Source organism: Trichomycterus rosablanca, unplaced genomic scaffold (genome assembly GCF_030014385.1).
Source record: "Trichomycterus rosablanca isolate fTriRos1 unplaced genomic scaffold, fTriRos1.hap1 scaffold_266, whole genome shotgun sequence".
Lineage (NCBI taxonomy): Eukaryota > Metazoa > Chordata > Actinopteri > Siluriformes > Trichomycteridae > Trichomycterus > Trichomycterus rosablanca.
The window spans coordinates 29,335-51,164 of NW_026947094.1; the positions used below are offsets into that span (position 1 = coordinate 29,335).

A 21,830-nucleotide genomic window follows, 5' to 3' on the forward strand; every position below is an offset into this window, starting at 1 on the left:
CTTCGACAGCTCTTTGGTCTTGGCCATGGTTGAGTTTTGAGTCTGACTGTTTGAGGCTGTGGACAGGTGTCTTTTATACAGATAATGAGGTCAAACAGGTGCCATTAATACAGGTAACGAGTGGAGGACAGAAGAGCTTCTTAAAGAAGAAGTTACAGGTCTGTGAGAGCCAGAAATCTTGCTTGTTTGTGGGTGACCAAATACTTATTTTCCACCATAATTTACAAGTAAATTCTTTAAAAATCCTACAATGTGATTTCCTGGATTTTTTGTTCTCATTTTGTCTCTCATAGTTGAAGTGTACCTGTGATGAAAATTACAGACCAATCTCATCTTTCTAAGTAGGAGAACTTGCACAATCAGTGGCTGACTAAATACTTTTTTGCCCCACTGTATTCGACCATTTAATTTTTGACATTTTAGGGGAAGCTGAGCTTTCCTTGCAGTCTTAGAGAAATCGCCACTGATGCTAACATCCTCAGACCTCAGCAAAAGTAAACTAGTGTACTTTACCGCTGAATCACCCGAGTGCCCTGTTCATGCTAACATGAGTGTCTTTATTTAAAAAGATTGTTTATTATTATTACATTTCTCTCTTTATTACTGAACATCATTATTTAGTCCTGATGTATTTGGAGCTCTGTGGTTGATAATTTTCACCATTTCAAATTACATTTTCTACTCAGTATAATCAGCAGATTGCAAGTTAGTAGGTGGTGCAGAAACTGTTAGCATTATATTTACTTAACTAAATTAATGTTAATTTCAGACACATTTTGAGATCCGACTGCAGCACTGTAGTTCTGCACCTTCTCAGTTTCGTACTTTTAACTATTAGTGTTTGTGTGATTAACTTATTAATCAAACATTTATATAATTACACATCAGTCAGATCAATTCACTTTATGCTATCATCCTCAGATCTCAGCAAAAGTGATCTAGTGTACTTTACTGCTGAAACTCCTGAGTCTTTGTCATATTTAGTCCTGATGTTTTTGGTGCTCAGTGGTTGATGATTCCACCTTTTAACATCAGATTTAATACTCAGTAAAATTAGCAAACTGCACGTTAGTAGGTGGTACAAAAATAGTTAGCATTAAAATTTTAATTACTAAATTGAATGTTACTTTTAGACACATTTTAAGATCTGACACTTTTTGTATGGTGAGAACGACATTACCCAGAGTTCTGTGGGTGCGTAATAAGGAAGTGTAAGGAGAGTTCGGAAGCATAATAAACAGAGCTGGATTACAACACTGGTCTCCGAGTGAATTAAATATAAGCTATTTATACACCTCCTTCGCTGTACCTAGACCGAGAAGATAGAAGCTAACCCACGTCCCTGCCGACACGTGGGCAGCATGCCGTATGCATCTTTGTTTTGCATTTAAGTCTCTTTAGCACATGGAATCATGTGCTGCTTTCTGATACTTCTAGCCTCTAATGACATGACTGGTGACTGGTCAGTGCTGGATTTGTCGGCTCGGAAGCAACTTGCCGTTTGCTCAGCAATCGAAACGGCTCTCAATCGCTATGTGTGAACTACTCAACAACTGAGTGCTTGCGCTTGGTGACCAAAGCGAGATTTTTAGCATGTCAGATATCTGAATATCAGTTGCCCAACAGGCAGTGAGTGCTTACAGCATCATTGGCTAACAGCCAAGAACGCAATATACAGTGTGAGTGAAAAAGCAAAGGAGAAGTTATAAACAGGTGGGACAGGGGCGTAATATAGTTTATATCGAAATGCATCAGCACACAAGTTTTACATTATTTCTGACCTTATCATCTCTACAAAGCATAACACCAACGCTGCATTCTAAACAATATTTATTAACCTCCAACTCACTATAGAACAATCCATGCTGCTCACGTAGCCAAATTCACTCAGATTCAATCATTTTTTTGTTCTTGATTTTATGCTTGATATTACCGCACAAACTTTGATCGCTCGCTAGTTGTTGACATGCATTTTTGGACGTGGTATCGCTAAACCTTTCATCACCGTTTGTTTTTAGGAGACCAGAAAAGCTCACTTACAAAATCTAATAAACAAATGTAGGCTCGGGGTGTCAAATTTTTGCACAATAATGTATAAGTTTATCACAAACCAGCAGTGGTGTATAAAGTACCGGAAGGTCATACTTGAGTAAAAGTACAAGTATCTTACCAGAAATTTACTTTGATAGAAGTAAAAGTCACCTTTTAGAATATTACTTGAGTAAAAGTCTAGAAGTATGATGTTTAATGTAAGTATCAAAAGTAATTTGATATTAAATGTACTTAAATATTAAAAGTAGAAGTAAAAGTAAATGCTGTTAGTATAAATGGAAGCGGTCATTTTAAATATAAAGATTGTTCTTTTAAGCCTGTAAACCACCTTAACAATTAACCTGTTTTCTTCCTTTCATCTGAACATGATTTGTGCCAATTCATGATCATAATCAACTGTTGACATCACCTGTTTGAAATCATGACATTATTTAGTTGTTTTTTTAACTTATTACTAGCCCTAAATGTTCCTGTTCCAAAGTTTTTAGAATGTGAGTCAATGTAAATGTAAGAAACACTGCATCTATTTTATTTGCATTTTCTATACTGTCCCATTTTTTTAATTGGGTAGTATATTTCAATAACAAAAAAATAATTTTGGCATAATTAATTTAAAGCAAAACTCAAGAGAGTTTAACAAAACGTGTGGCACTTTTATCCCTTTAATGATCTGTTCAACCATTATTTTAAATCAAAATATTTGAGTAAAATAAGCTGTATTTAAATAATAAGTTTAAACTTAAACTTTTTCACCTGTGAGAAATTCATGTTCATGCCTGGGTGTGGTTAGTGAAATTGAACCCAAGTGACAATTAAATTTGGTTAACTCAGGGGTGGACAAACCTTTTCACTGAAGGGCCACACTGGGTTTTAAAATTTTACAGAAGGGCCGGGCGATAGACTTTAACAAAGCCCTAGTGTTTGGAGTGTGCAAACAAGTGGAATCAACTGAAATGCAAGGTATTAAAGAAAAAAAGGTGAAACAAAATCAGGCTTTAAATTAGGGCTGTGCGATATGACTAAAAAACTCATATCTCGATATGCTTTTGAGAAGTGGCGATATACCATATGATATAACGTAAACTAAAAGTACAATGGCAGGCCACTGCCCGTATTTTACCTTATATTGTTTATGTTCTCTTAAAAACACAAAATACTGTAGTTCAGATACAGTCTGACAGAATTACAGTGTTTATTTTTTGTGATGCATTTGCATTTTGACATTAAACAAACCAGCAGAATCTCACAATCACATTTATGCTGTCGGTTTTACTTCAAATAAATGAGCATAAAAAAAATCACAATATTTGATAAAGCTTTGCTATCAAAATAAAAGCGCTCAGTAAACAGCAGAACCCAGATCAATCACACAGCAGCAGAAAATCATAACCTCTGTGTACCTGATCCGTGTGTTAATCCATCAGGGATACAATCCACTTTTTTCTTCTTGGCAACCATCTTGAATGTTTACAGTATATATAAGATTCATACTCAATTGTTTTTATCCACTAATGAAAACCGTCTTAGATTGTTTATTCTCTCGGCTTTCGTGGTAAAAAGCTGATTCATTCACTAAGCTGTCACTTATCCAACAACCAATGAACATAGAGATTGAAATTCCATCCAGTATCTGAATTTTGGAAGCTCTGATTGGTTTATAGAACTGTTTATCAAGGCATGACCTGGAATCTCTTTAATAAATGAACTGTTTCAAGTTGTATGAGCACGACACCATAATGAAATGAAAGTGTGAACAAAACGAATGAATCTTTACCGTAGATAAGATCTCAGCTCACTGATTCAATTCCAATGAATAATCCATTTGAAAAGAGTTATCTCTGACTTGTTGGCTCAGTGATTCAGTTTGCAAGCGGAGAATTTTGTAAATTCTTAACGGACCAGATCAAACACCCTAACGGGCTGTATGTGGCCCACAGGCCGTAGTTAATTTTTCACACAAGGTCAGGCAGGGCTAAACAGCATTTGTTCTTCAATAAATAAAACTGTTATTTAAACACTGCAAAGTGATGTGAGTCAGAACAAAATCACACTGGTGGTCAGTAAAGTATTTTTAATTTAAATACTCACACAGCTCCTTTTGTTGATTGAATCACTGGCCGCAGTCTTCGAACCCCTTCATCTGACGACATGTATTTCTTCAGGTTAAACTCTTCCAGCTCCTTATCTGAGTTACATAAAGCAACCACCACCGCTGCCCACTGAACAGGAGAAAAATCAACTCCATGTAGACGATTATCACCAGGCTTTTTTAGGGATGTTTGGACTTCAAGCACTAAAAAAGATCATTCAGGTCATTTAGTCAGTGGACTGACTAACTTCATTTAATATTAATATAAAAATGATATACAACTCAGCCGAACACATATCTGGGTGTTCAAGTTTTTCACAAATATGTAATAACCAGCACAGTAAAAAAAAAGGTAGTGGTTGGTTGGGGCTTTGACTCAGTTAATAAACAGATCACAAGTTCATCTCCATGTGCACTGTTTAAACAGAACATTTTCCCAAAAACATTTTGCAACAAACATAAAGGAGAAGATTGTCACTGGGGCTTAGGACAAGACAGAAGGGGCGGACACACACGCAGAGATGCAGACAAACTAAGAATTTATTAGTAACAAAAGCTAATCACAAGAGCTAGTAACATAGCTAGTAACAAGAGCTAAACACAAGAGCTAGTAACATAACTAGTAACGAGAGCTAGTAACATAGCTAGTAATGAGGGCTAAACACAAGAGCTAAACACAAGAGCTAGTAACGTAGCTAGTAACGAGAGCTAAACACAAGAGCTAGTAACATAGCTAGTAACGAGGGCTAAACACAAGAGCTAAACACAAGAGCTAGTAGCGTAGCTAGTAACGAGAGCTAAACATAAGAGCTAGCATAACATGGCTAGTAACAAAGAACTAGCAACATGGCTAGTAACTAAAGCTAGGAACATGGCTAGTAACTAAAGCTAGGAACATGGCTAGTAACAATAGCTAGGAACATGACTAGGAACAATAGCTAGGAACATGACTAAGAACAATAGCTAGGAACATGACTAGGAACAATAGCTAGGAACATGACTAGGAACAATAGCCGGAAACATGACTTGGAAACATGATTTAACCTGAAGAGAGACCAGAGACCTCAGCCATACAGAGCCAAACCTAGCTAAAATAGTTCAATAGTTCCCAGTGTCTGTCTCCTGCTAACCTCTTAAATAGAGGGCAGCTGATTATTTGAACCAATCAGGAACAGGGGTGTGGCAGGAGACAGCGTGTGCTCCCGGAGAGGGGGGCGTGGCACACAAGCTCCAGAGCACACAGAGGCTTCAAGTGTTACAGGAGCGGGGAACAGGGGGAACAGGAGCGCCATCGGAGTGCGCCAACTCGGGAACAGGAGCGCCATCGGAGTGCGCCAACTCGGGAACAGGAGCGCCATCGGGGAGCGCCAACGAGGAAACAGAAGCGCCATCTGGGAGCACCAACATGGAAACAGAAACGTCGTCAGGGGACGCCAACATGGAAACAGAAACGTCGTCAGGGGGCGCCAACGTGAGGACTGGAATCCCATCTAGAAGTGCAGACGTGGACCCTGGCGAAGAGGCATCGGGAGTCAGCTGCATGGAGCCTGGCGAAGAGGCTTCGGGAGTCAGCTGCGTGGAGTCTGGCGAAGAGGCTTCGGGAGTCAACTGTGTGGAGCCTGGCAAAGAGGCTTCGGGAGTCAGCTGCGTGGAGCCTGGCAAAGAGGCTTCGGGAGTCAGCTGCAAGGACCCTTGAGAAGAGGCGTCCGGAGTCAGCTGCGAGGACCCTTGAGAAGAGGCGTCCGGAGTCAGCTGCGAGGACCCTAGATAAACTCCTTGAATCAGCTGTGAGGACCCTGGAGAGGCGTCCAAAGTCAGCTGTGAAAACACTGGAGAAACATCATTAACCAGCTGCGAAAACACTGGAGAGGCGTCCGAAGTCAGCTGTGAAAACACTGGAGAAGCATCGGAAATCAGCTGCTTGGACCCTGAAGAAGCATCCTGAACGAGCTGCTTGAACCCTGAAGGGACGCCTTGAATCAGCTGCTTGAACCCTGGAGGGACGCCTTGAATCAGCTGCTTGAACCCTGGAGGGACGTTTTGAATCAGCTGCTTGGAACCTGAAGAGGTTTCTTGACTCAGCTGCTTGGAACCTGGAGAAGCTTCTTGAATCTGCTGCTTGGAACCTGGAGAAGCTTCTTGAATCAGCTGTTTGGAACCTGAAGAGATTTCTTGACTCAGCTGCTTGGAACCTGGAGAGGCTTCTTGAATCAGCTGCTTTAACCCTGGAGGAGTGTCATGAATCAGCTGCTTGGAACCTGGAGCCGGCAGCAGCAGAGCTGAAGGAGAATTGTCTGTAGTAGACTGTGGCTTGAACTCTGCAGGCTGGAACATAAAGCTTGGAACTTTGACAGGAAACAGAACTGGAGAGGACTTGGAACTGTTCGACTCTGTCTGGGTGGTAGGAGGGCCCGAACGTTCAAACAGACCATTTTTGAAACCCTGACCTGCTGACTGACACCTAGAACCGACAGAGACAGATGAACACGGAACAGGACTAGACAAACTAAAACGCATGGAACCTGACTTAGAGACATAACGGACTTGGACAGACGGACAAGACATGACAGGCTGGCTGACTAAACAAGCATGATCAGACAACCTAGGACTTACTGAACCTGACTTGGACCCAGGACAGATCTGGGCAGACGGACTAGAAACAGGCAAGATCGACGGACTAACAGAATTAACTGGACTACACAAAGTCTCAGACTGACTAGGAGTCATTAAAACAGACGGAACCGGCAGATGACTCACCCGAACTTGAGTACCTGAAACTGGAGCCGGTGAACAAACAGAAAGACCCCTGGAGCCCTTGGGGTCACTACAAGAAGCATCACAAAACAAATGATCCTGACTGGATCCTAATGTGGATGTGGGATGATCACGAGCATAAGTAGCGGGCACTGGCACCCGGACCACATCAGCAGTGGGCCCCGGGGGAAATTCCACCTCCCCAGTGGGCACTGGATGCCGGGTATAAGCTGCAGTGGGCGCTTTGCTGCGTGTAGCGTCTCCAATGGGTATGGGAGGTTGAGTGAACTTCCCTATCCCAAACACATAAGGTTTTTTTTCCTGGAAATTTGGCTCTCATGAGGCCCTCAAAGACTTCAACCGAGTTCAGCTCAGCACCCTTATCAGACCAGAGCTGCCTTGCCCATTCTTGAGCAGCACCCTTCAGCTTTGGCATCATGAACAACACCTTCTGTGTCTCAGTAGGCTGAGGGTCAAGAAGGTCTTGCAGGTAGAGCTGGCTCTGAAGAAGGAAGCCCTCGAACCAAGGGTCACTTCCATCATAGGGTGCTGGCCTACTAAGCGGGAATGTTTGAGGGAACCTCATGGAGCCAAATTCAGGGAAGCCTGGAACATAAACCATCTCGCTGTGTCCTTAAAAGGGGGAACTATGAGCCGCTCAGGTGGCGCAGCGGTAAAAACACGCGCTGCAACCAGAGCTGGATTTCGAAAGTGCGTCGTTTCGAATCCAGCTCTGCTATCAGCCGGTCGAAGGCTGGGCGGCTATATGAACAACGATTGGCCTGTTGTTCAGGTGGGGGGGGGGGGTGGGATTGGAGACCGGAGGGGGTGGGTCTCTCTCTGTCAGAATGCGATTACGACCTCTGCTGGCTGATTAAGAGGCACCTACATAAGAGATGAGGAAAGAGTGCCCTTAGGGTGTGTCTCTCCGCATGCAACGCTAGGTGGCGCCAAACTCATCAGTGTGGGTGGCAAAGATGCATCCGGCTGCTGCCAGTGTTTCGGAGGGGATGTTGGTTAGCTTCGATCTCCTGTCAGGGCAGAGTTCGGCATAGACAGAGAGGAAGCACGATGCAGACTGAACAATTGGATGCGCTAAAGGGGGAGAAAAATGGGAAAAATATTAAAAAAAAAAAAAAAAGAATAAAAAAAAAAAAGGGTGAACTATTATGTCACAGGGGCTTAGGACAAGACAGAAGTGGCGGACACACACGCAGAGATGCAGACAAACTAAGAATTTATTAGTAACAAAAGCTAATCACAAGAGCTAGTAACGAGGGCTAAACACAAGAGCTAGTAACGTAGCTAGTAACGAGAGCTAAACACAAGAGCTAGTAACATAGCTAGTAACGAGGGCTAAACACAAGAGCTAAACACAAGAGCTAGTAGCGTAGCTAGTAACGAGAGCTAAAAATAATAGCTAGCATAACATGGCTAGTAACAAAGAACTAGCAACATGGCTAGTAACTAAAGCTAGGAACATGGCTAGTAACTAAAGCTAGGAACATGGCTAGGAACTAAAGCTAGGAACATGGCTAGGAAATTGTTAGAATTTTTGGAACATAACATCATTATTAAACATCATTATTAAACATAAATTCAATATGGGAAGTTTTACGGCATTTTCCAAGTTTTACGACATTTATGCCGCATGGCCCTTTGTTCAAAATGGCGTCTGCCATGATCTCTTGGCGGAGTTCCTCCAGACCCCCACCTAGGGGGCCTGGGCCTTTTTAGCACGTTTCATTGGCTCCACCAGTAGTGGAGGAGGAGGAGCCTAGTTTAGTTTAAAAGGCCACGAGCCCAGAAGCACGCTCTCTTTTCTTGGCTGGTGATTTTCTAGATGAGAGAGGAACGCCGATCTGCTTAGCTCTGACATATTTTCACAGATCATTCCTTACACTTAATAAAGTGTTTTTGAAGAGTACTTTCTGGATTCTCTGACTGCTTCTTCAGGGCCTCTCGAGAAAAAGATTAGTCGTAACAAACTAAAGCTAGGAACATGGCTAGGAACAATAGCTAGGAACATGACTAGGAACAATAGCTAGGAACATGACTAGGAACAATAGCTAGGAAACATGACTTGGAAACATGACTTGGAAACATGACTTGGAAACATGACTTGGAAACATGACTTGGAAACATGACTTGGAAACATGACTTAACCTGAAGAGAGAAGAGAGAAGAGAGAAGAGAGACGAGAGACGAGAGACGAGAGACGAGAGACCTCAGCCATACAGAGCCAAACCTAGCCAAAATAGTTCAACAGTTCCCAGTGTCTGTCTCCTGCTAACCTCTTAAATAGAGGGCAGCTGAGACCAATTAGTTCAAATGCACCAATCAGGAACAGGGGTGTGGCAGGAGACAGTGTGCTCCCGGAGAGGGGGGCGTGGAACACAAGCTCCAGAGCACAAAGATTAACGATTCTTTAATTTAAATTTTTTTTAAATGAAAGACTAAAAAAAAAGTCATTATCTACATATAAAGGCTTGTGTTTTTAAATATTTATTTGTATGTTCCAACCATTGTAAAGTGTTCTTTAGCTTGGAAAAGGCGCTATATTAAAAAACAGCCAATGATGTCCTGGTATCTGTTTCACAGCTACTTCAGCCTCATTTTAATAGAAATCCTCCCAGTAGTGTGAACAGTGCAGACAATTTTTTTATCCAGTTAGTTCACCTCTGCAGTAATGCAGTGACCAAAAAGCCAAACACAAAAGATTGTAGGAAAACAGAACGGAACTAAAGAACAAAATGGAAAGTACATGTTGAAGCAGCTGGAGAAGAGTTAAACAGATGTATAAGTGCTGTTTTTAACTCTGATATCTAGATAAACAGTAATTATATGTTGTTATTCTCTGTTCTATTTTTTTGGAATGTTTTGTTACAACTAGGGATGCATCAATCCAATTTTTTCCCAACCGAGTACGAGTACAAGTACATGTATTTTTGTACTCGCCGATACCGATACCTATTTAGAATGATGCAATCTGGAGCATTATGGAATAGTGTAGTTTTTAGTGTAAAATAGTGCAGTGGAACAGTTGCTTGGGTTGCCATCACTTGTAAAGAGAAAAAAGAAAACAAAAACACCGCCCAGACATCATTGAGAAAGCTTCTGACAAGCTAACGTAAACGTTCATTAATAAACACACGTAATTTATGTTGTGCACATCATACATGCGATGCGATTCTGCTGATTGAAATATTTACTTTAAAAAGATAATACAGTCCGATCCCATCTGAGTCGATTCTATTGTACATTCGTGGTTCACCTCGGTAAATCGTAAACGACTCTGAGTCGGCTCCCGCTCTGTGGTAATTGTGCACTAGGCACAAGGTATCGGATGTTTAGTATCGGAGCCTCGTTTGCGAGTACGAGTACGAGTTAATGAGCGCGGTATCGGGCCGATACCCGATACTAGTATCGATACTCATGCATCTCTAGTTACAACCTGATGTAAAAATATCAGTTTTCCATAAAACCATTTTTTAAATATTCATTGTTATGTTCCAACTATGATAAATGTCCTTGCGTTTGGGAAAATCACTATATAAATGAAACATACTGTTTTTATTATTTCCAAGAAAAACCAGAAGAAACAAACCAGTGATGTCATGGTATCTGTTTCACAGCTACTTCAGCTTTATTTGAATAGAAATCCTCCCAGTAATAGTGCACTTTTTATCCTGATACAGAGATTTGTGACCAAACAAGCCAAACAGAACTTTTTTTGGAATGTGTTATTGCAGGCCTGAAATGCAGGAATGGATGTTTGTTACTAAATGATGTTGAGCAGATAAAACATAAAATATCTCAGGTTCATCCTGTCTGACATCAAATTAAATTCAAAGTAAATGTCAGACTCTGTAAATCTCCATGCTGTCCCAACTTTTTCTGATTTGGGGCTGTATATACAGTGGGGGAAATAAGTATTTGATACACTGCCGAAGTTTTCCCACCTACAAAGAATGGAGAGGCCTGCAATTTTTATCGTAGGTACACTTCAACTGTGAGAAACAGAATGAAAAAAAAATCCAGATAATCACATTGTATGATTTTTAAATAATTAATTAGCATTTTATTGCATGAAATAAGTATTTGATCACCTACCAACCAGCAAGAATTCTGGCTCTCACAGACCTGTTAGTTTTTCTTTAAGAAGCCCTCCTGTTCGGGCCGCTCAGGTGGCGCAGCGGTAAAGTATGCTAGCGCACCAGAGTTGGGTTTCTAGATACATCGTATCGAAACTCAGCTCTACCTTTCCGACTGGGTTGGGCGGCAGTATGAACAACATTTGGCTGTTGTTCAGGGGCTTAGAGGTAGAGTTGGATCATAGGTCCTCATAACTGGTACAACTGCGGCCCCTGCTGGTTGACTGACGGCGCCTGCACAGGGCTGAGGAATAACATTGAGGGGGGTGTGACCCTCTGTGCGCAGTATCTCTCGGTGTATGAACTCAGCTTGTGCAGGTGAAAAATGCAAGTCTGTACTGATTGCGTGCCGGAGGGGGCGCAAGTCAGTTGAGTGTCATCCTCAGTCGGCGGCAAAAGGGTCGAATCAGTATAGAGGACACAATCAGGGTAATTGGACACGATTAGAATGGGGATAAAAGTTGGGGGGGGAAAGTGGGAAAAAATAGACAATTAAAAAAAAAAAAAAAAAAAAAAAAGAAGCCCTCCTATTCTGCACTCATTACCTGTATTTATTGCACCTGTTTAAACTCGTTACCTGTATAAAAGATGCCTGTCCACACACTCAATCAATCACACTCCAACCTCTTCACCATAGCCAAGACCACAGAGCTGTCTAAGGACACCAGGGACAAAATTGTAGACCTGCACAAGGCTGGGATGGGCTACAGGACAATAGGCAAGCAGCTTGGTGAGAAGGCAACAATTGTTGGCACAATTATTAGAAAATGGAAGAAAGACAAGATGATTGTCATCGTGGGGTAAGGATGATCCTGAGAAAGGTCAGGGATCAGCCCAGAACCACATGGGAGGACCTGGTCAATGACCTGAAGAGAGCTGGGACCACAGTCTCAAAGATTACCGTTAGTAACACACTACGCCGCCATGGATTAAAATCCTGCAGGGCACGCAAGGTCCCCCTGCTCATGCCAGCACATGTCCAGGCCCGTTTGAAGTTTGCCAATGACCATCTGGATGATCCAGAAGAGGCATGGGAGAAGATCATGTGGTCAGATGAGACCAAAATAGAGCTTTTTGGTATCAACTCCACTCACCATGTTGAAGGATATGTACAACCCCAAGAACACCATCCCAACCGTGAAGCATGGGGGTGAAAACATCATAATTTGGGGGTGCTTTTCTGCAAAGGGGACAGGACGACTGCACCGTATTGAAGGGAGGATGGATGGGGTCATGTATCGCAAGATTTTGGCCAACAACCTCCTTCCCTCAGTAAGAGCATTGAGGATGGGTCGTGGCTGGGTCTTCCAGCATGACAATGACCTGAAACACACAGCCAGGGCAACTAAGGAGTGGCTCCGTAAGGTCCTGGAGTGGCCTAGTGGCCAGTCTCCAGACCTGAACCCCATAGAAAATCTTTGGAGGAAGCTGAAACTCAATGTTGCCCAGTGACAGCCCCGAAATCTGAAAGATCTGGAGAAGATCTGTATGGAGGAGTGGGCCAAAATCCCTGCTGCAGTGTGTGAAAACTTGGTCAAGAACTACAGGAAACGTCTGACCTCTGTAAAGGTTTCTGTACCAAATATTCAGTTCTGTTTTTCCATTCATCAAATCAAATACTTATTTCATGCAAGAAAATGCAAATTAAGTATTTAAAAATCATACAATGTGATTTTCTGGAATTTTTCTTTAGATTCTGTCTCTCACAGTTGAAGTGTTCCTACGATAAAAATTACAGGCCTCTCCATTCTTTGTAGGTGGGAAAACTTGCAAAATCGGCAGTGTATCAAATACTTATTTTCCCCACTGTATATTCCATATTGTTAACATATATTAATAATCATGTTTCTAGGTTTCTTTTGTTTGCTTCTGATTCTGTTTTCTCTAACCTGTTGTCTTTGTTTTGAATGTTTTGTTACAATCTAACGTAAAAGTAAAATGAGCTGAACTGAGAGCTCATGTATCAGGTTCACGAACATTAACTTCCAAAATAAAACAAATTTTCTGAATTCACCTTTCTCCATCTGTTAACTAAAATAAGAAAAAAAACAGTAAAACATTTTCTTGTAAAAAAAAAACACAAAAATTTGGTTGAATTAAACTGTAACAATGTGATTAGGCAGAATGTTATGGATCCTTTTCCTTTAAAAACTCATAAAATGTGTAACCACCACCAGCCCTACCCCACAAACCTTCACATGCATTTATGGTGCATTCACATGAGAAGCATTTTGGAGCAAAAATAAAGGGGAACCGTCAAGATTAATGATTTTTAAAAGGGGAAATGTTTTGTAATGCCAGAGCTTTTTAAAAACTATTTTTTCCATAAAACCATTTGTTAAATATTCATTGGTATGTTCCAACTATGATAAATGTCCTTGCATTTGGGAAAATCACTATATAAATTAAACATTAAACATGTTTTTATTATTTCCAAGAAAAACCAGAAGAAACAAGCTTCAGCTTTTTTTTAATAGAAATCCTCCCAGTAATCCCTGGTGAAAAAAAAGTATACTTAAGTATACTAATCTTCAATATGCTAAAGTGCACTAAAGTGTATTATTGTCAAACTAATGATCAATACACTTAAAGAGTGCTAAAATGGAACAACTATTTTTGTACTTAATATACTTTAGTTGTACAAAAATAATACAAAAACTCAACTTTAATTGTATTAAGTGTACTAAACTGTACTAAATTGAGACAATTTTAAGTATATTTAATTCAACTTAAGTATGCTACTGCATGTGTATTTAATTCTGTTTCACATACACTTAAAATGAAGTTGAAGCACATTTAATCAGTATTTCAAGTGCACTTAGAGTACATTAAAAATAGAGTTTAAATATATTTATTTTAGAGCAAAAACATTCTAACACTTCTTTGTAGTTCAGAAAAAGCTGAATTGTATCTGAAACAATCTAATAATTTTTTTTTGTATCTGAAACAAAAAAAAAAAAAGCTGAAACAGGTATCGTTATTTCTTTATATCTTGAGGTGGTGTTCGAACTTCTGGCAGACGCGGGATTCGAACCCCTAACTTTCACATGACAGTTCTTAAGTGTTAGTGTGTTATACCGCTGCGCCACCGGAGCGCTATAAACTAAGTTGTAATACTACCTTATGGATTTAACGCTTTATTGTTCTGGTCACTTTAAAATACACTTGGAATGTAAATTTTAACTCGTTCATTCAAGTACACAATACATTTTTATGTAGTGAATTCTTTGCAAGTATAATCACAGCATCATGTGAAATCCATTAATTACATGCAAAGTAAAAACACATAACATAGTATTAAAAAGTACCTGAATATGTTCTTTGATATGATTAATTTATTTTCCATACTAAAATTAAAGAATAATGAAATATTTTTAAAATAACAAAAATACTATTAACGTTTTACCAAGTAACTTGATGTTAAAAAGTACAAATTGTTTAACATTTTTTGCAGAAATATACCAAACATATATTATGAAAACAAGTATTTGAGTTGTATATTAAATTTAATGAAAGTTAATTTTAACTACAAGTATACTTCATGGTAATTGGCCAGCGATAGCTCAGTGGTTAAGGTACTGGACTAGTAACCAGAAGGTTGCCGGTTCAAGCCCCGCCACCACCAAGTTGCCACTGTTGGGTCCTTGAGCAAGGCCCTTAACCCTCAATTGCTCATCATGTTCCACTCATTGTGTAAGTCGCTTTGGATTAAAGCATCTGCTAAATGCTAAAAATGTAATGTATTTATTAATAGTATAATTATATAAGGTTGGTATTACTACATATGTCATTACAGTGCTCATAAATAAATAAACTGATAAATTTGTATTTGAAGAGAAGTATATTAAATTAAATTAAACTTAAATGTAACTAAAAGTATACTTCATGGTAATGTATTTATTAAAAGTGTACTTTTTGTATATATGATATAGTATGATAAAAGTTTACTTCTCAAAGTATGACATTAATATATTTTTAACATGTTTGAAATAAGTACAGACATTTGCCAGTTTATTTATTGTATACTTAGACAAATCTTAGTATATTTTAAGTACATTTAAGTACACTTTTTTTTCACTAGGGATAGTGCACTAGACCGGCCTGCTTTTTATTCTGTTAGTTCACCTCTGACGATACAGAGATTTGTGACCAAACAAGCCAAACAGAACTTTTTTTGAAATGTGTTGTTGCAGGCCTGAAATGCAGGAATGGATGTTTATTAATAAATGAAGTAATAAATGAAGGTTCATCCTGTCTGACATCAAATTAAATTCAAAGTAAATGTAAGACTCTGTAAATCTCCATGCTGTCCCAACTTTTTCTGATTTGGGGTTGTGTATATATTCCATATTGTTAACATACACAGTGGTGCTTGAAAGTTTGTGAACCCTTTAGAATTTTCTATATTTCTGCATAAATATGACCTAAAACATAATCAGATTTTCACACAAGTCCTAAAAGTAGATAAAGAGAACCCAGTTAAACAAATGAGACAAAAATATTGTACTTGGTCATTTATTTATTGAGGAAAATGATCCAATATTACATATTTGTGAGTGGCAAAAGTATGTGAACCTCTAGGATTCGCAGTTAATTTGAAGGTGAAATTAGAGTCAGGTGTTTTCAATCAATGGGATGATAATCAGGTGTGAATGGGCACCCTGTTTTATTTAAAGGACAGGGATCTATCAAAGTCTGCTCTTCACAACATGTTTGTGGAAGTGTATCATGGCACGAACAAAGGAGATTTCTGAGGACCTCAGAAAAAGAGTTGTTGATGCTCATCAGGCTGGAAAAGGTTACAAAACCATCTCTAAAGAGTTTGGACTCCACCAATCCACAGTCAGACAGATTGTGTACAAGGTCACAAAGGACCCCAGGGTAACTTCTAGGCAACTGAAGGCCTCTCTCACATTGGCTAATGTTAATGTTCATGAGTTCACCATCAGGAGAACACTGAACAACAATGGTGTGCATGGCAGGGTTGCAAGGAGAAAGCCACTGCTCTCCAAAAAGAATATTGCTGCTCGTCTGCAGTTTGCTACAGATCACGTGGACAAGCCAGAAGGCTATTGGAAGAATGTTTTGTGGACGGATGAGACCAAAATAGAACTTTTTGGTTTAAATGAAAAGCGTTATGTTTGGAGAAAGGAAAACACTGCATTCCAGCATAAGAACCCTATCCCATCTGTAAAACATGGTGGTGGTAGTATCGTGGTTTGGGCCTGTTTTGCTGCATCTGGGCCAGGACGGCTCTGAATTCTAAATTATATCAGAGAATTCTTAAGGAAAATGTCAGGACATCTGTCCATAAACTGAATCTCAAGAGAAGGTGGGTCATGCAGCAAGACAATGACCCTAAGCACACAAGTCGTTCTACAAAGAATGGTTAAAGAAGAATAAAGTTAATGTTTTGGAATGGCCAAGTCAAAGTCCTGACCTTAATAAAATCGAAATGTTGTGGAAGGACCTGAAGCGAGCAGTTAATGTGAGGAAACCCACCAACATCCCAGAGTTGAAGCTGTTCTGTACGGAGGAATGGGCTAAAATTCCTCCAAGCAGGACTGATCAACAGTTACTGGACACGTTTAGTTGCAGTTATTGCTGCAAAGGGGGGTGACACCAGATACTGAAAGCAAAGGTTCACATACTTTTGCCACTCACAAATATGTAATATTGGATCATTTTCCTCAATAAATAAATGACCAAGTACAATATTTTTGTCTCATTTGTTTAACTGGGTTCTCTTTATCTACTTTTAGGACTTGTGTGAAAATCTGATAATGTCATGGTTAGATTAGATGGATAAGATAGGATAAGATAGGATAAGATAGGATAAGATAGATAGATAGATAGATACTTTATTGATCCCGAAGGAAATTAGTCCCAGTAGCATTGTACATTAAATCAAATCAAATACACACTATAAAGAAAACAAATTACAACAATATAATTCTAGAAAGTACAAACACTTTTGACAGATTGAATGTAACCTGATTTTTACATGTATCGCATAGCTACAGAGCAGTTACTAATGATGAGAATGGATTGAGTGTAATAAACAAAATAACATAACCGAATGGAATTAAAAGTGCAGGAAGGTGCAGTTCCAAGTATACAGTACACGGTCCAGATTAAATATAGATTAAATATTAAATATAAAGTGATAAGTGACAAGTATTGCACATTGGATTGGGCCAATATAGCCATACCTATACGTACATTAGCATACATATGCATGTGTATGAATATACTTAAGTACACATATATACATGTATATACGCTCAGTCCTTAGTGATCACCCATTGTCCACGAATGCTGGAGTTATAGAGCCTAATGGCTCTGGGGACGAATGATCTTTTTAATCTGTCTGTGGAGCAGCTCAGTGACAGCAGTCTGTCACTGAACATACTCCTCTGTTTTATAATGCAGAAATATAGAAAATTCTAAAGGGTTCACAAACTTTCAAGCACCACTGTATTAATAATCATTTTTCTAGGTTTCTTTTGTTTGCTTCTGATTCTTATTCTGTGTTCTCTAACCTGTTGTCTTTGTTTTGAATGTTTTGTTACAATCTAATGTAAAAGTAGCTGAACTGACAGCTCATGTATCAGGTTCACAAACATTAACTTCCAAAATAAAACAAATTTTCTGAATTCACCTTTCTCAGCGTACTCCTTTCTCCATCTTTTAACTAAAATAATAAGAAAAAAAAAAACAGTAAAACATTTTTATGTAAAAAAAACAAAAACAAAAAATATTTGGTTTAATTAAACTGTAACAATGTGATTAGGCAGAACATTATGGATCTTTTTTCTTTAAAAACGTATAAAATGTTATAAGAGTTTTGGACTCAATGCGGCAAAAGTGCACAGCACCGCCACACTCCATAGGAAACAACGAGACAGACATAGTGGTGGTTTTGCTGCTTCTCATGTGAATGCGCCCTGCTGGCTGAAGTGAAGAAGTTTTCTAACATGAACAGCATAAAAGTAGCATGAAACAATAAAACATTTAAATGTACAATTCAGGATGATTCTCACCTTTCCAACTCATGAAAACTACAAACCCAATTCCTATGATCATGATCAAACTTCCAACTGAAACACAGATAACAGCAGTTTTCCATGCTGAGAAAATCTGATCTGAAACACAAAACAAAGAAATAAAATATAAATACAGTCAGCTCCAAAATTATTGGCACCCCTGGTAAAACATGAAGAAATAAAACTTTTAATTGGAGGAAATTTATTTCAAGAAAACAAAACTTTTAACATAAAAATTGCTTTTAATAATACATTCTTATATATTTTAAAAAATGATAAACTAAATATAATCCATGATTACATTGCACTTTATCTGCAAATCAGGGATTGATGAAAATAATTCACTGTTCCTCCATTAATGGTAAGTTCTAGACCAGTGGTGGGCAAACTACGGCCCGTTGGCCACATAATGATCAGCCCGCTAAGAATGTACAAAGTTCTCCGCTTGCAAACTGAATCACTGAGTCAACGAGTCAGAGACGACTCTTTTCAAATGGATTATTCATTGGAATCAAATCAGGGAGCTGAGCTCTTATCTACGGTAAAGATTCATTCGTTTTGTTCACTCTTTCATTACGGTGTGGTGCTCATACAACTTAATTAAACAGTTTATTTGTTAAACAGATTCCGAGGTCATGCCTTGATAAACAGTTCTATAAACCAATCAGAGCTTCCGAATTCAGATACTGGGTGCAATTTCAATCTCTGTTCATTGGTTGTTGGATAAGTGACAGCTTAGTGAACGAATCAGCTTTTTACTGTGAAAGCCGAGAGAATAAACAATCTAAAGACCGTTTTCATTAGTGGATAAAAACAATTGGGTATGAATCTTATATATTTTTGAAACATTCAAGATGGTTGCCAAGAAGAAAAAAAGTGGATTGTATCCCTGATGGATTAACACACGGATCAGGTACGCAGAGGTTATGATTTTCTGCTGCTGTGTGATTGATCTGGGTTGCAGTTCTGCTGTTTACTGTGCGCTTTCATTTTGCAGTGATAGCAAAGCTTTATCAAATATTGTGATTTTTTTATGCTCATTTATTTGAAGTAAAACCGACAGCATAAATGTGATAGTGAGATTTTGTTGGTTTGTTTAATGTCAAAATGCAAATGCATCACAAAAATAGACACTGTAATTCTGTCAGAATGTATCAGAACTACAGTATTTTGTATTTTTAAGAGAACATAAACAATATAAGGTAAAATACGGGCAGTGGCCTGCCATTGTACTTTAAGAGATATGAGTTTTTTAGTCATATCGCACAGCACTACTTTAAAGCCTAAATTAACTACTTTAAAGCCAGTTAATTCCACTAGTTTGCACACTCCAAACACTACCGACCCCGACCTTTGTTAAAGTCTATCGCCCGGCCCTTCTGTAAAATTTTAAAACCCATTGTGGCCCTTCGGCCAAAAAGTTTGCCCACCCCTGTTCTGGATCCTGCAGCAGTTAACTGTTCACACACCCTCACACGTCCACCTTCATGTTTGACGCTGTGGTTCTTAGAGTCCCAGAATCTAAAAAAATGGCATTGTACATATGTAACCAAACCTAGTTAATAATTTAATGCGTTTAATTGGTTAAATAAGTGACAGTGACAGAAATGTCTAAACACAAGAAATCAGGACAAGGACAATTTTAATGACACTGTACTGTATGTATTGCTGTCATCATCACAGCAAACTTCACAGGCTCCTACAGTTCAATCACTACTTACTAGAGATGATCAACTCAGTCTCCTTCATGTGATGTCTCTGTTGGACTCTGCAGTAGAACCTGCCTGCGTCACCGTTGAGTACAGTGATACGTTGTTGAACACTAAAGAATTCTCCGTCTCTGTGTGTTTCTGTTACTCCACCACTCAGGTTGATTCCCTCATCACCCAGCCACAGAACCTCTGGCTCAGGCCTCCAGTTTTTAGATTCACACAATAGACTGAATCCTCCTGAATGATCAAAGCTCTCCAGAGTTATCAGTGGCTCTGTTCCAACAGCTGTAAATCAAGTTACACATCAAGTATCAGTATTTCCTCTTTCATAAACACAAATACACTATATGGACAAGTATTGGGACACCCCTTCTAATTTTTTAATTAATGCATTAAAATATGCAATATTTTTGTTGTTGTCCACCCAAACAATTCAAATGCCCACATCAGGATAATATCCTAGTAACACCTCTGTCCAACAAGCTTATGATAATGTGTCCAAATACTTTTTTTAAATGTAACAATATTAATCATAAATCAGCTACTATACCTTCAACTTTTACTTGAACAGTGAAATCATCATACCAGGTTTCAGCGACAATGTAACATTTGTATTTCCCCTCATCAGAAACTTGAACATTAGCTAACAGCAGTGAGGCGTCTCCTTTCTCCAGCTTCTCATCAGATAAAGCTGTTCTCCCTTTGTAAGATGGAATTTGCCCTAAATTAATTACTGTGTGATCTGTATAAAGATGTACTAGTGAGTTTTTTGTGTCTGGCCTGAACCACTCCACTCTCATGTCCACTGCACTGGTTTTGGGTTCAATCAAACAAGGCAGAACAAGATCAGAACCAGTAACTGCATATAGAGGAACATCTGGACCAACCAACCGAAAAGTTTCTGCAGAGAGAAAAAATATAAAAACAAACATGAATGTCTTTTCATCACAGTCAGTTCACTCAGTGGCTTGATTTATATCCCATCTTCTAATTCAGTTATTGGTTACTTATTAATATAATGGTGCGATAACCTTCATCCGCTCCCACTTGTGGCAGGAGGGTAAATTGACTTGCTGTAGTCCCAAACAGACTACAACCCCCCACGCCACAGCTTATTCCAGACTATATAAGGAAAGCTCAGAGATCAGAGTGGTGCTAAACATTATACTAATGTTGTTGTAAGGTTTTGATTCTTTTTAGTGCATCAGCCCACAATTACTTTCATGTACACAAGATAATCACAGCACCGAAAATGTCGATTCCTCTTTTGTAAATGGCACACTAAACCATTTTGTCAAGACTGTAGAGCATTTGTCTTCAATGCTCTGCCCTGTAGTATAGACTAATGTCGTATGTGTAAAATGTGATAAAAACATGGATCTGTTGTTTGTTATTTCTTGTTTATTAAATTCTATGTTCTCTGTATTTGCTATATTTTACACAGTGGATTGAATGGGGAACCCACAGCAGCTTTAATTCTTACTTTACCTGAGAAAGCATGATGGAAGAACAGAATCATGAAACAAACACACTTCATTTCTGAAATGAGAAAAAATAAAACAATACATCAGTTTACTTATCCAGACCTTTTGAACTGAATTTTGTATGAAAGAACATACAGGCAATAATACTCTTTCTGCTTAAGAGAGCAGTTCTTGGTTTACTTTCCAAAAAACTCTTGTTCAGTTCAATTGCTACCCTGATTCAATCCAGCAACAATGACATGTTACCCCCTGTGTTCCAGCAGCTTTCCTGTTAATGTGACTTTTTAATTGTTTAAGAACTGAAGACACTAATTGTTGACACTAAATGTTTATTTATTCTTGCTTGATACAAGACTTCAGCTGCTGAACAGCGTCAGCAGGTTAACCTTTAATAAACAAATCTTTAATAAGATTTAATTTGTATTGTTATCAATACCCTAAAGAACAGCAGCTAGCAGAGGGATACACCTAATTTAATACCAAACAGGAAGAAGCAACCACCCTAGACATGATGCAAAAAAACAGTTCAACAATGATAT

The 21,830-nt window shown here is 38.9% G+C and overlaps 1 protein-coding gene across 4 annotated transcripts in view; it reads right to left on the reverse strand.

Annotated features, from left to right (window-relative positions):
• LOC134307297 (NACHT, LRR and PYD domains-containing protein 14-like) overlaps positions 1-21,342 on the reverse strand; it is a 33,157-nt gene extending 11,815 nt beyond the window's left edge. For 3 of the 4 annotated variants that reach the window (XR_010009819.1, XR_010009820.1, XM_062990454.1), the window contains exons 1-2: positions 17,711-18,064; positions 4,141-4,345 (exon numbers count right to left, since the gene is read on the reverse strand). Coding sequence is in view for 1 of the 4 variants with exons in the window: in XM_062990454.1 (XP_062846524.1) it covers positions 4,141-4,202 (62 nt within the window). In the remaining 3 variants the exon portion in view is untranslated. Of the gene's footprint in view, positions 1-4,140; positions 4,346-17,710; positions 18,195-19,816; positions 20,093-20,357; positions 20,709-21,295 lie in introns of those variants that run through there. The other variant, XR_010009818.1, reaches the window with a different exon arrangement.
• Positions 21,343-21,830: the final 488 nt, after the last annotated feature.